The following is a 13,571-nucleotide window of genomic DNA, read 5'->3' as shown; positions in this document are numbered from 1 at the left end:
AACCAACTTGACATTCAACAGAAAAAAAATCCAGTTCATATAATGTAAGAGCCTCACAGCAATAGCAGTTTGCAAAAAAAATGGAGATTTAAATGTGTGTGTGTGTGTGTGTGTGTGTGTGTGTGTGTGTGTGTGTGTGTGTGTGTGTGTGTGTGTGTGTGTGTGTGTGTGTGCGCACGAGCGCGCATGTGCATGTTTATATCTGTGTGGCCCACATACAAAGGACTGAAGTGTTTCACTCCTGACTGACTGAGCTGGATCTTCCACAGCACTGTGGTAATAAAGTGCATCCTATACAACAGCAGTTTTCAAAGACACTTAAAACCCATGGGAGTGTAGGGGAAATTAAAGTGAGTCCCCAAAGTGCGTTAGGCACACTGGAATCCTGAGCTGCTGCCTGTGTTATGCTCCCTATTACCAACTATGTGAGGTGGGTTGAATAAAACACTGCTGACATTAACTCCGTTGTACCCTGATGCAGATTTTAGATTGAGTTAGATAGATGCACTGTTCTGGCAGTAATTTTAGTGGATAGCGGGAGGAAGCGTGAGTCATACAGTTTTGTGTACTCTTATATATTATTGTGTGGCTGTGACCCGAACACCACCGGTATACTAAATATAGAACAGAGAAAAGCATAAAGGCCAAGCCTACTTAAATGAGAAGAATAAGCAGTGGATCTATTCAGATAACTTTAAATATATTTGGCTACTAAATTGCAGCTTTAGTTTGAAATGTTTAATACCAAAGTGCCATATATTTTGACCAATGTTTTTTCATTTAAAAAACAAATGTCAATCATTGCTACATAGAATTTAGTTGTTTTTTTTTAAATCACTCAGATGTGTTAATAGAAACCCGCAATGATTTTCTTTCACTCCAGCGATCAATATTTCAGATTGTATCTCATTTTGGAATAAAACTCTAACAGAAGCAACCGTCTCCCAGTACTAAAAGACGCAGGACTCTGAACTGAAGTGATATCAAGCAGTTGAGCTGCTTTGTGGACAGTGTGTGGTTCAGACTGTCTGACAGTTTAGCAATGAATTTTACTTCTATTGAGTCATGGTTTGCCTACATGTACTGAATCACTAACATCAAAATCTAGCCTTTTAGCCTTACAGACACCCCTCCCACACACAAACACACACACACACACACACACACACACACACACCTTAGAGGTGTGTGTCTTTTTCCTTGTGTGTGAGTGTGTCTGTGTAACGCTACTTATTTATTTCTGTCCACAGTTGTTTTTCATTAAGCTAATAGTGGTTAAAAGCTGATTCAGAAAGGATGAGACATCTATCACTGGGACAAAAACACAAAGAAATGCATACACACATCCAGACAAATACACACACAAATACAGACTGCTGCTGTAGACATACACACATAGCTTTGCATGATGTTCATGTCCACCTACACACCCTGTCACACACACACTCTTGGACAGAGCTTTTAAGGGCTCTAACTAATGAATCCTGTCAATAGGTGTCTGATTGTTAAAGGCCATCAGCTGTCATGATCTTATTAGTGAAATGTGCTGTGGTTAGTTGCTAATTCCTGTCGCTTCTGTTAATGTGCTGCGCCAGCAAACTTAAGATCGATGGATCGCTACTGTAGAGTCTTATCCCTCTGCATTCTTGTGTCCTCTCTGACAGTTTTGTCTTACAGACCAACAGTGGTTCAAAAACAAAGGGATGGATAAAGATCCTTGGCTTTGACTTGTCTAAAAGAAAAGTTTAATACTGTGAGAACAACGCACTGCATGGGCTTTAGTGCACAGCCTGTTGTAGCAGCTGTGAAGATGAACACTAGTGTGTCTTAATGCATGTTGCAATGTCAAGCCTAAAGCCATTCTCAAATTATAAATATGTATCCTCTGTGCTCTTATTGCTAAGACTTTGTTTTCCCCAAGATAATCATGGAAGGACATTGTCCACAAGTACTGACTGATAATTAGCTTCACAACCCTGCTGCATGACCAATGCTTCTTCTAACTGTTATTTGTTTTTTCCACAGTTGTTGGACGTCTAACCATGATGATCTTATGCAAAATGCTGTTGCACACATATCTGCAGACATCATTTCTCATTTTTTAACAACACGCAGAACCTTGGAGCATCTTAAGGCTTGGTGTTTTGCTCAGTGGCACTTATAGTGGGTGCTATAGATATATTACCAGCCTCTAGCACACTAGTGGAATGCTGTACATCTGCCATTCCGTGCTGGGAATCAATCCAACTACCTTTACTTATTAATCAGCCTCACTACCTCAAGGTCTCATATTTTATGTTATTTCCAGCTGACTCCAGTGATAATCTCATTATTTCAGCCCACAGCTGATCAGCCTTGAGTGACAGCAACACAGTATTGCTCACACTGATTTTATCAGTATGATTAATCACTGCTGTTTAATATTTCCTCAATTCTCAGCTGTATCCTGTGGTAACCCTGGCACCCCAGCACACGGCAGAATAGTGTTCAGTGATGGCATCACCTTCGGGAACTCGGTGGCTTATGCATGCTGGGAAGGCTTCAAAACATCAGGCCTGACCACAAGACACTGCACAACAAATGGGACATGGACAGGACAACCCCCAGACTGCACGGGTAGGACAGGTTTAATGGTATTGCCTCATCACTGTTGTTTTTATTAGTGGTAACAGCAGGGATGTAGTCATTATCATGAAACATTTGCAGAGTTTGAACTAGCTTTATTCGCTATAGCACTGAAGCTAGTTCTGCAAATAATATCAGTGTTGGTATATGCAGAGTAATGTTTTTTTAGCAAAGGATATAGTAGAGTAGCATAAATCGTGCATGGACTAGGGGAGCCTGCTGCTGTGCAGATGCAAAACTGTGAAAGGTTGTTGTGTCTGAGTTTTCAGCTTGTGTAGTTTAAGTGAGCCAGACAGAGGTTTAGGGAAAAGGAGAAAAAGAAGGTGGGAGGTAGATGAAATGAAGCGGAGATGTGCTTCAGGGAAGTTAAGGAAGGCAGACGGTGAGAAAGTCGAGTAGGAGGGCGAGGTTAAGGGGCAGGCAGAGAGAAGTAAAAACATAGTTTTTCAGACTATGCTAGAAATCACAGTAAGATATAGTAAGAAAGATTAGAAGTCCAAGAATGTCACTTCCCTGGTGCACTTCTACACTACTGCAGGCTTGCTGGAACATCATCATCGACACACACTCCACCTACTGTATTCGTGACTTGTCTTATAAAATTTCTCCCACCTCCCATAGTGATCAGTTGCGGAGACCCTGGGCCGGTAGCCAATGGGATCTATCTCGGAAGTGAGTTTACCTTCAACCACACAGTGACCTACCGCTGTAACCCTGGTCACTTGATGGAACAGCCTGGACCTGGACGAAGTGTTCTGCGTTGCACTAAAGATGGAACCTGGAACCAAACCAAACCCAACTGTAAAGGTGAGAAGAACCAACACTCATAGCACCTACTCCCCAAGTAAAACAGGACACGAACAGCAACTTTTGAATTTATCTTAAAATAGAATCTGCATCGAGGGATCTGCTGGACAGTCGGCCAATAGTAGTTCTTTTGAGGCCAATACCATTTTTTTTTATTTAAGAGTAATTGAAAAATATATACAATATGTAAGTATATAGAATATGTTATGATAGACACATTTTACAATAAACATAACCATTTCAAAAACATAACATTAGCAGCAAATATTATGGTAGATATAGTTTGATTTTGTAGAAAGATTTAATTAACATCAATAACATCTATCAACAAAATAAAAAAATAGGACCAAAAATGTAAAAGTGCAGTCTATAAAACTTGAACTGTACTGAACTATATGCTATAGAAAATAAATTTAAGTAGAGTGTGGTGTGGGCAAGCACGTATTATGAACATTTAATTAAATTTTGAGAGTTGATATTGGCAACCCATCACCAATCAATAATTCATATTTATGTATAAATGTATCCTTAATCTACTGATATGGTTTTGTGTTTGTCTATGAGATGCAAGCAAAGTATTATTGATTTTGAGCAACTGAACCCGAATAGCAAGTATATATATATATATATATATATATATACACCAAGATGTAGTTAAATTCTACAGTGCAGCTGAACACCATATAGAACATGACTTGAAGAAAACATATCAAGTCTCAATGTAACAGAAACCTAACAACAAGGTATTTAACAGTAAAGAATAACAATGGTAATTATTGTTATAGAGCTGTGCAGTTGCACCAAAAAGCCTGACAAAATCAAGTGGCAATTTAAATAAGAACAGCAGTATGCCAATGCAAGATGGCATAATAAAATAACATATTGTGACTTTAGCAGTGCATTAGAAAGAGGCCAAGGGAAGATTAACATTTCTCTTTACAATAACAGAGTGTTAAAATGGGGTTTATTTCCTGAAAGCCCTCTGTTCTTCACAAACACAAAGGGGAAAATAAAAAAGAATGCATTAAAACAAAATGAGCTGGAGTTTTACAACAGCCCATATTTAGAGTTTAGACTATGATACTCAACAACAGTAAAAGGGAATGTTTCCTGAGATCCTCCCTGCCGCTTCTTCTCACAAACAGAAACTCTCCGGCTGGCTCCTGCAGTTGCAGAGGCTTTGAACTGAGATGAAAAAACTGAGAAAACAGGGGCAGAGAGGCTACTGAGAGGGAACCGGAGAGAGAGATGCAGACAGAGGAAAAACAGAGAAGTGAAAGATACTGTAGGTGATAGAAAATGAGACTGGGGCAGGAAATTGAAAAGTGAGAAATAGAGGGGGAAAGACAGAATGGGAGAGATACAAGTAGGAAAAGGCTGGAAGTCCTCTCTCTCTTTCTGTTTCTCTTCCTTTGGTTCCTTTCCTGTCTTTTCTTCTCTGCCCTCCTTCGCTCCTCCCCCTGCTCTCTAGGTTCTACTGTTCACATCTTTTTGTTCATCTCCCCTGTTTTCATCCCCTCTGTTTTCATCCACTTCAAACAATCCACAAGTCCTCATTTGATCCTGTTTTGGAACAGCAGCTTCTTCACACACAGGCACACATGCACACACAGAAACATATTGAATGAAGGAGTTGTAAGACATGAAAGTGTTGCTTGACAGGCTATATGAATCAAGTGAGACGTAGAAAGAAGGAGAGATTGAGCAAGCAAAGCAGTGAGGAGGAAGGATAATGGAGGGAGGTAGAGGAAGAAAGACTGAGGGAGTTAAAGGAGGAGAGAGGAGGCGGAGGAAGAACAGAATGGATGAATAGGTGTATTGGAGGAAAACATTAGAGAGACACAAAAACACAAAAAGACTCAAGAGTAATGCAGAGATTAAGAAAGACAGAAAATGGGAGATAGAAAAAGAGAGAGTCAAGTGAGTGAATTAAAAAGGAAAAAGAGAATGTGATGAGCCATCAGTGGGGCTACAAGGAGAAAGCGATGGAGAAGCGAGCGAGAGAGAGGAAACGAGTGATGGGAGAAACAGAGAGGCAAATCAATACCTGCCCCCAAACCTGTAAACACACAGTGAGAAAAGGGATTAAGCCCATGAAATGTGTTGACTGGGTGAATTGTGCAAAGAGACATATGCCTAAAAGACGAAGGAGGCAGGGAGAGGCAGCAACAGTGTAAGAAAGAGACCATGAGAGCAAAGGAAGAGAATAAAAGAGGACTGGAGCTGGGACAGAAGGACAGGGAAAAAAGTGCAGGGAGAAAGAGAAGAAGGGCTGGAGGGAGAGATAGAAAAAGAAGTAAGAAGACAGAAAGGAGGCTGGGGACCAAAGTGTAAGAAAGAACAGAATGTGGAGACATGAGAGGAAAGAAGAGAGGGTGGGTAAAGGGAAAAGGAGTCAATGATCACAGTGACAGAGAGAAGAGAAGAGTTGGGTAAGCAAGCATGGATGAGTTACTCCTCCAGAGTCATGTGAAGCAAAACCAGTGTATTCACAACAAGGGAGAGACACAAATAGAAAATAAAAGAGTTCAGAAACCTTCAATTACAGACACAAGTGTTCTTTGGGCATCAGAGACCTGCAGAAATATTGGTCTGGAATATGAACTGCTGAAGTCAATACGGTGGTTTTATTCTATTTTTAGACAGCTGGAGTTTGATGCCTAACAACAAAGCTGTTTTTAGGGGGAAGAAAACACACATTCATTTATTAATTTGAATCCCCATTAGCTGCTGGCTAGCCACCAGCTATTCCTCCTAGAGTTACACAACAAAAATTATGAATGACATGCTTTAAGAAACCGTGATTTGGCAATGACTTCTGTGTCGGTTTTTTTATTTTTTTATTTTTTAATGGCACTAACAAGAAGCAGAACACAGAGAAACACTTTTTTTTTTTCGAGTCTGGCAGGATGACTTTGTGGAGATGCAAGGCTTCTTCAGGACAGTTTGCCGTGAGCAGCCGCAGATGCCCAGAAACCACAACCACAACAAAAGATTTTTTTTTTTTTGTTCTTTTGTGTTGTTCAAAACAATTTTTTGTTAATTGCACTTTGATTCTGCATCCAAAAGACTAGCCATAGTGCAACAGAGGCACAGAAATAGATTGAGACAAATGAAAAGGAAATAAGGGAAAGATTGATAGAGAAAAAAATCAAGTGTTTGAGGGATTTATTGTTGAAGTTGGAATTGTTGATTTGTCATATTACTGAATTATGTTCATAAATGTATCAGTTCCTTTCCCTGTTCATCAACGTGTGCTTTTTGCTGCGTCTACTGTATATACAGCGTGCTACTTGTTGTTTGCGAGTGCATGCCTGCTTGCGTATCTGTGTCTGTCTGCCGCCCTCTCTGTGTGTGTACTTGTGTGCACTGTATATCATCATAGAAGAGTGAATGGAGCGTGAAACCATCTGTCTCCTGGTTAGATGAGAATTACACTGACTATATTAGATGTTTGAAACCATGCAGATGGTTATCATTATCTGAGGGAGTCAGGCACACACACGATCATGAACGCACACACGCAGATGTTTATCAGGACGGTATGAAGTTGTATGAATAGACATCCATGCGAATTACTTGCATGTATGAACACACACACACACACACACACACACACACACACACACACACAGGTGCACGCAGACGAATCCACAAAATTGGGTTTCTGAACATCTTTAAAAGATGCTGTAACCTCATTGTGCATAAAGCAGTGTGTTGTGAATTCTCCATATATAACAGATGTGTTTTTAATGCAAACTAATGAATTTGATCTGTTGGAACCTTCAACATTGGTTATGTGCAGCAGCAGTTGTAAAGTCAAATTTAAAAGTAGCTGTAGGTTTTTGCGCATCATTTTGCGCTACATAAAAAGCAACCCCACTCATAAAAAGAAGGTTGATGGTAAAATTGTCTTTTATAGAATATTGTCAGCATCTCATAGCAGACTTAAGGAAAACAATGTGGCAGATAACTCCCAATAACCGAGTGGAAGTAGAAATGGCTGTCTGCTGCTTTTGCTGTTCTTTGTTTTCACTTGATGTCACACATCCCATCTGTGGCTATCTTGTCATATACATTGACCCTGAATATTAAGATGTCTGGCCTTGGGCAAATATTGCAGTGTGGATTTCTTAAAGTCTCTCAGGCTTTTCTTCAAGAAGGTATTATTTCAAATGTTGGTTCACTTCTTCCACATCTTAGGGCTGCTACCACCAGGGACATGTCTTAACTGCTGTTTTGTCTTTGTGAGTGCTTATTGTTTTACTTGGTGCAGATTTATTTGTTGTTACAGAAGATAGAATTGCTAAATAGGTGTTTGCAAAAGATCAAATGAAGTATAAATATCCCCATTGTAACCACATAAGCTATTAATAGCATACTACTTGTTAAAGTATCTGTTTTGTACAGACATAGTGTGAAAACATCTATTCAATGTTCGTACACACACTTGCTGGAGCCTACATACGAGTTGTCCCTCGAGCTACTGTATGTTAATGATATTATATTAAATTATCAGTAGATAATCTTTTACATGATTGTGTGTGTGTGTGTGTGTGTGTGTGTGTGTGTGTGTGTGTGTGTGTGTGTGTGTGTGTGTGTGTTTTTCTCAGTGATCCAGTGTGGACCTCCTCCACAAGTACATCATGGGAAAGTGGAGGGTACAGATCACTCATGGGGATCGAGTGTTAGCTACAGTTGTTTCCATGGTTACCAGTTGTCCACTCCTGCTGTGTTAACCTGTGAGGGGAATGGGACGTGGACAGGAGATGTACCACAGTGTCTGCGTGAGTTAGCTGACCCACTACGTATTCCGTAAACTGCTGCTTAACTTTAAGTGATGCACATCACCGTTGTCCTAATTTTAACATTCAAGCCAGCGTTAACTGTCAGTATTGTCTTTTTCAAGCTGTCCTGTGTGGCGATCCTGGCTCTCCCGGAGGAGGATTCAGAGAGGGGAACATCTTTTCATACCGGTCAGTGGTTAAATATAATTAAAATTATTATTAACATTGCTGCTAATCAGACAGTTACAGTGTTTCCACTATATTCATTTACTTCTGCCGAGCCCGCATTATGCTGTAGTAAGCCGAAATTTATGTTTGAAATACTGTTGATATTTGCTCAAAACATTGATGGTTACTTGTAGAAATGTAAAGGAGTTAGGTCTTTACTGTGACCTGAAACATTACAAGGACAAAGTAGAGTTTGGTTTGTGAATAAAGAGATGTAGGTGACGTGGTTGTTAAATTTCATACACTTATCACACCCTAAACTACCTTATGGATAACAGACGGCTGAGAGATAGATTTTACAAAATTAAGCAATGCCTGAAATAATTTGCTCATCACTTATATCACGTATATTTGAATTTAAAATGATTTGCTTGTGTAATTGAATATGTGTTTTCCTACATAGGTCAGAAGTCAGGTTCTACTGCCATGCCCCCTACTTGCTCGTAGGCTCTGCCTCCAGAGTCTGTGAGGCTGATGGGATTTGGAGTGGCCAGCAACCAGCCTGTATAGGTAATTAAAAGACAACACACACCTTCATTTTTGCCCATAGATCTACTGAAAGTGCATGTGCTTTTGAAACTGTAAACTGTGTACAATATATATATATATATATTATATATATATATATATATATATATATATAATATAATATATAGCTTTATATCAAACCACTTTATATATTAACTTTTTATAATTAGTGATTACAGCAGACTTTTTTTACCCTAACAGTGTTATATGTCCATAGAGCTTCATACCCTTGATGTTTAGTACATATGCCCACAGTGAATCCATAAATGCATATAATATCTTACAGTTGGTAGAAAAAATGGCTGGAAACATGTTTTTGTTGAATTTATAGTTTATTCATCTCATGAAACTCACTCTGTTATTAGTTATTGGTGCTCACTTTTGAAGGAAACAGATGTGCCATAGTCATCAGTGCTCCTAACACTTTTTTATCACACAGAAAAACATTAATACATTTTAGAAACAACATTACCAGCACTGACAGAACGTCATGTTAATCTTTGAAATGTGACATATTATAGTCTGTCCATAATTGTGGAGAAACTGCAAAGGAAAACATTTCATCGACAAGTTATGAATAAAATTCTGTGACAACCCGATTATTGGTAAACAGGATTGTGGAGCGAACTCATCTACACCTTGTAGCATTATTATTCCTGAGCAGATAGAGCTGGAGATCTAATCAGTGACTGAAGTGTGCAGCTCTGATATCAGCATTTGATTTCTACAACAATTTTATTTTAGAAAGCAGTCCTTGATTTTTGAGTTTCTTGTGGTAACTGTTGTGAAAGCATGAAGCTTTTTTTCTAAAAAGTTGTGAAACCACAAGGTTGAATCTGAATCACTGTGTAATAGTTGAAGTGTAATGCAGCCTTGTATCAACACAATAGCCATCACAGAACTCAAGTCATGTTGCTCTGCTAAAAATAACTGTATTATGTCTCATACAATATAGAACTATAAATAAAAATGCTTCATAACTTTTCTTTTAAAATTGCTGCTGTATGATGAAATGAAAAATCCAACAAAAGCAATTGTACGTGTGTAAAACAAAATAATGTCACATTGCACTGTGACTGGAAGTCTGCTTCTTTGAGGAGTGATTATAAAAATGTGAATACATATACATCTTAATTTGTGTATCTGTCAAGTCAGGATTCAGGTTACAATAGACTCTTTCACAACCTTAACCGCGGTGTAAAATAGTAATCTGTGTGTGTGTATGTGTGTGTGTGTGTGTGTGTGTGTGTGTGTGTGTGTGTGTGTGTGTGTGTGTGTGTGTGTGTGTGTGTAGACCCAGCCTTCAACAATTGTCGTGACCCAGGAACTCCAGCCTATGGTATCCCAGTCATAGCCCAAGGCTTTCAGGTGAGAAACATATCGGTTGACTGTAAAACTACTGTATAATACCTACAATTACATTAGATATGCAACAAATGTAAAATACAGGTAAGAGGTATTAACGAATGATCAAAACTTAATTTTAAATAAAAGACTTTAGCATTTCTTAACAATAAGATGTCAGCTCGAAGAGATTTGTAAACAAGTTTTGCATGTCAGTTTTAAAGCTTTTATTTTAAACTTGATTAGCAGCCATTTAAAGGATGTAAGGATATGAGATCTGAGAACAGCAGCAGTATTCTGACACTGTTACATGATTCAAGGATGTACTGTAGTACAAAGTACAAAATGATTTGCAATTATGCAAGCAGGATGAATAAATGCATAAATATTAATCTCCTTCTGAGATACAATGAGCGTGAGGTTTGCAAAGGCCCTTGGCTGAAAAAATCAAGAGCCAATCCAAACACTCAACATGCAGGTCAAATATAAAGACCTGGTCAAAAATTACTCCCAGATCTCTAAGGTTAGACGTTACGAATGACAGGTAATATTTTCTTTTGTCTTAAGGACTAGGCTCACTGATAAAAACCTGTTGATGGAATATATTAGCCATCAAATCCTCAATGGAATTTGAGCAAACATGCAAATCCTTCAATTTGCGAAGGCATAATTGGATATTGTCCACGTCATATTTCCCCTGACATCTCTACAAAGAGAGGAAATTATGGTTACTACCGTCATTAGAAACAACAGGCACCGCATGTGATGCAGGAGTAACAATGTTATTTAAATTATTTAATAAATTTAAGGATTAAATCCACTGAAAGAGACAAAATGATAAAAATGGGTATCTTTTTTTTCTTGTTTTGTTTGAATTAGCAGTGAGGTAAGACATTAATTCACAGTTACTTATTTTGGCAGTAAGACATTTCTTCAAGTTAAATGACAGCTAGCCCATGCTGCTGTGTGTGGTGTTAACAGTAAATTAATAGATTTTTATATTGTGCTTTCATGTAATGTAGGTTGGAAGTAAGATTTCCTTCAAGTGCCGCAAAAACTACCACATCCTTGGTTCCACCACAAGAACGTGCCTAGAAAATCTAACCTGGAGTGGAACTCAACCTGAGTGCATAGGTAAGAAAATACCATGTCTGTGTACATCTATTAGCTGTCCTCATCATAGTAGTAAAAAACTGATGTTAATTTAGTCGCTCTGTTTTGTTGTCACGGTTGAGGTTTATGTTGTAGCTTGTATTTTGTACTCTCAATTTTGTTTCACAGAGAGAAACCTTCTGCTGTCTTAGTCTAGTTAAGTCATTAATGTCAGTGAATTGATTATTCTCCTCCTCACTCAGCCCATTCATGCAGACAGCCGGAGACCCCCAGTAATGTAGACATTCGATCTATGGACTTGCCTACCTTGGGTTATACGCTGATCTACACCTGTCAAGGCGGTTTCTATCTGGCCGGGGGATCAGAGCACAGAACCTGCAAAAGTGATGGGAGATGGTCGGGCAAACCCCCGCTCTGTAAAGGTATTCAGATCCTATCTTAAAGATGCACTTGCTTCTGTAAAATGGGCTGATGTTGAGTCTAAAATACAAACTGGATGTCATAATCCCATATGGTTTAAGATAAGTACAGATTATCACCCTGATATTATTGCTATGCTTTCATAAATCAGCCTCAGGAGTACTATGAATGTTAGTGTGACATTGTTTTTGTTTTTTTATCACATACTTGTGGCGCTATCTAGTCTCAAAGACAAGGAGTTGATGGCTGTGAATACTGTGATGTGATGACAAGAAAACAATAAGATTTATAACCAGACAGGATCCTTTTTGTCTGTGGAATACCCACAAGTGACCGATGTCATTGTAATTGACATTAATAAATAGTTTTCTTGGTCTTAGTTTTCTCAGTCCTGTCACATATTATATCAGTCATCTATTCCCAATCCTGTCTATACCAAATGTATTGTCAAGAAAGCCTTTAACTGTCAAGTGAGCTAAACTAAATTTAATGCTGTTTTACATTTTAGTTGGAGTGAAAGTCAATCCCAAAGGCAGAGGAGAATCAGATGTCCAGAAGAACAAGATTCGTGGTATGCAGAATAAACAACTACAACACACAAACACACACAGTAGTACATGCACCACAGATGTACATTAAATATTCTTATGAACTTACACGTTCCTTGACAGCTTGTTCTTACAGCATTTCAAACTGAGTTCATTATATTGTTTTTCAATAAACAAGATTTTTACAAAGTGTGTCCCAGAGAGGACTGGCTACTGAGGTAGGAGGTTGTAGTCAGTGTTCTTCTGTCTGGATAAACAGTCTTGTTTCAGATTTATATTTTGACAGTCAATTATCCTGTGTACAGAGGTCCAGTTAGATACAGACCAAGTAAGAGTTCAGGCGCAATACCATGTGATACCTTGTAAGTTTGAGGTAGGATTTGATAATCAATATAGGCATTTAGAAGGAGCCAGTGGAGAGAGACTAACACCAGAGAAAAAGACCAAAGTTGTGAGATCTTTGCAAGAATACTGAAGCAGCTGAGTTTTGAATTAGTCATAGTTTTAAGTGTGTGATTCAGATATCCAGACACAAACCCACTGCAGCAGTCAGTTATGAAGGAACCAGAGGTAAATATGTTTTGTCTGTGTTTTAACAAACACAAACAAAAGGTAATCTTAACCCTGACCTTTTTATGTCTAACATCTCTATTTATGACCTGTAAGCTGTAGCTGGGTAAAGTTATCTGCCACTAATGCTGCTGTTGATTTCTTTTCCCCTTTTTTAATCACAGTTCCAGTGGATGTGTTCTCTCCAAACTCTGAATGGAGTGGTTTCTACGAGTACCTAGGGAAGAGACAGCCCACCACATTTACAGTTACTGGGTTCAATGCAACCAGCGGCAGAGTTAACGTCACATTACTGGAGACCAGCGGAGTGTCAATCAGACTGTCAGGTAAAATCAAGGGAAACACTACTATTATTTAAAGTTATTATTCAGAGTCACTAAATAATTTTACTCTGAACTATTATTATGTTATTTAAATTTTTTAAAGCTTGAAAAACATGGATCCATAAAACTGATCCAATAAACCGATTTTTTGAGTTTTATTTTCTCTGATTAAACTTTCACCAACAATTCCTCTCTTAATTGTTAGAGGTCATAAAATGTATGTGAAATAGAAATGACCCAGAAAAAGATAAGAGCATATTGAAAATGGTTAGAAAATA

The 13,571-nt window shown here is 38.4% G+C and overlaps 1 protein-coding gene across 1 annotated transcript in view; it reads left to right on the top strand.

The window, feature by feature from the left end:
• Positions 1-13,571, top strand: part of LOC130174222 (CUB and sushi domain-containing protein 1-like) — a 409,154-nt gene that overhangs the window by 378,995 nt on the left and 16,588 nt on the right. Inside the window, exons 61-70 of the mRNA XM_056383857.1 lie at positions 2,440-2,616; positions 3,247-3,432; positions 8,046-8,219; positions 8,342-8,408; positions 8,851-8,957; positions 10,270-10,343; positions 11,342-11,453; positions 11,675-11,854; positions 12,361-12,423; positions 13,135-13,296. Of these exons, the coding sequence (XP_056239832.1) occupies positions 2,440-2,616; positions 3,247-3,432; positions 8,046-8,219; positions 8,342-8,408; positions 8,851-8,957; positions 10,270-10,343; positions 11,342-11,453; positions 11,675-11,854; positions 12,361-12,423; positions 13,135-13,296 (1,302 nt within the window). The remainder of the gene's footprint in view (positions 1-2,439; positions 2,617-3,246; positions 3,433-8,045; positions 8,220-8,341; positions 8,409-8,850; positions 8,958-10,269; positions 10,344-11,341; positions 11,454-11,674; positions 11,855-12,360; positions 12,424-13,134; positions 13,297-13,571) is intronic.

This window comes from Seriola aureovittata, chromosome 1 (assembly GCF_021018895.1).
Source record: "Seriola aureovittata isolate HTS-2021-v1 ecotype China chromosome 1, ASM2101889v1, whole genome shotgun sequence".
In the NCBI taxonomy this organism is placed as follows: Eukaryota; Metazoa; Chordata; class Actinopteri; order Carangiformes; family Carangidae; genus Seriola; species Seriola aureovittata.
The sequence above is the reverse complement of the archived record's forward strand: the minus strand, read 5'-3'. Positions and strand labels throughout refer to the sequence as shown.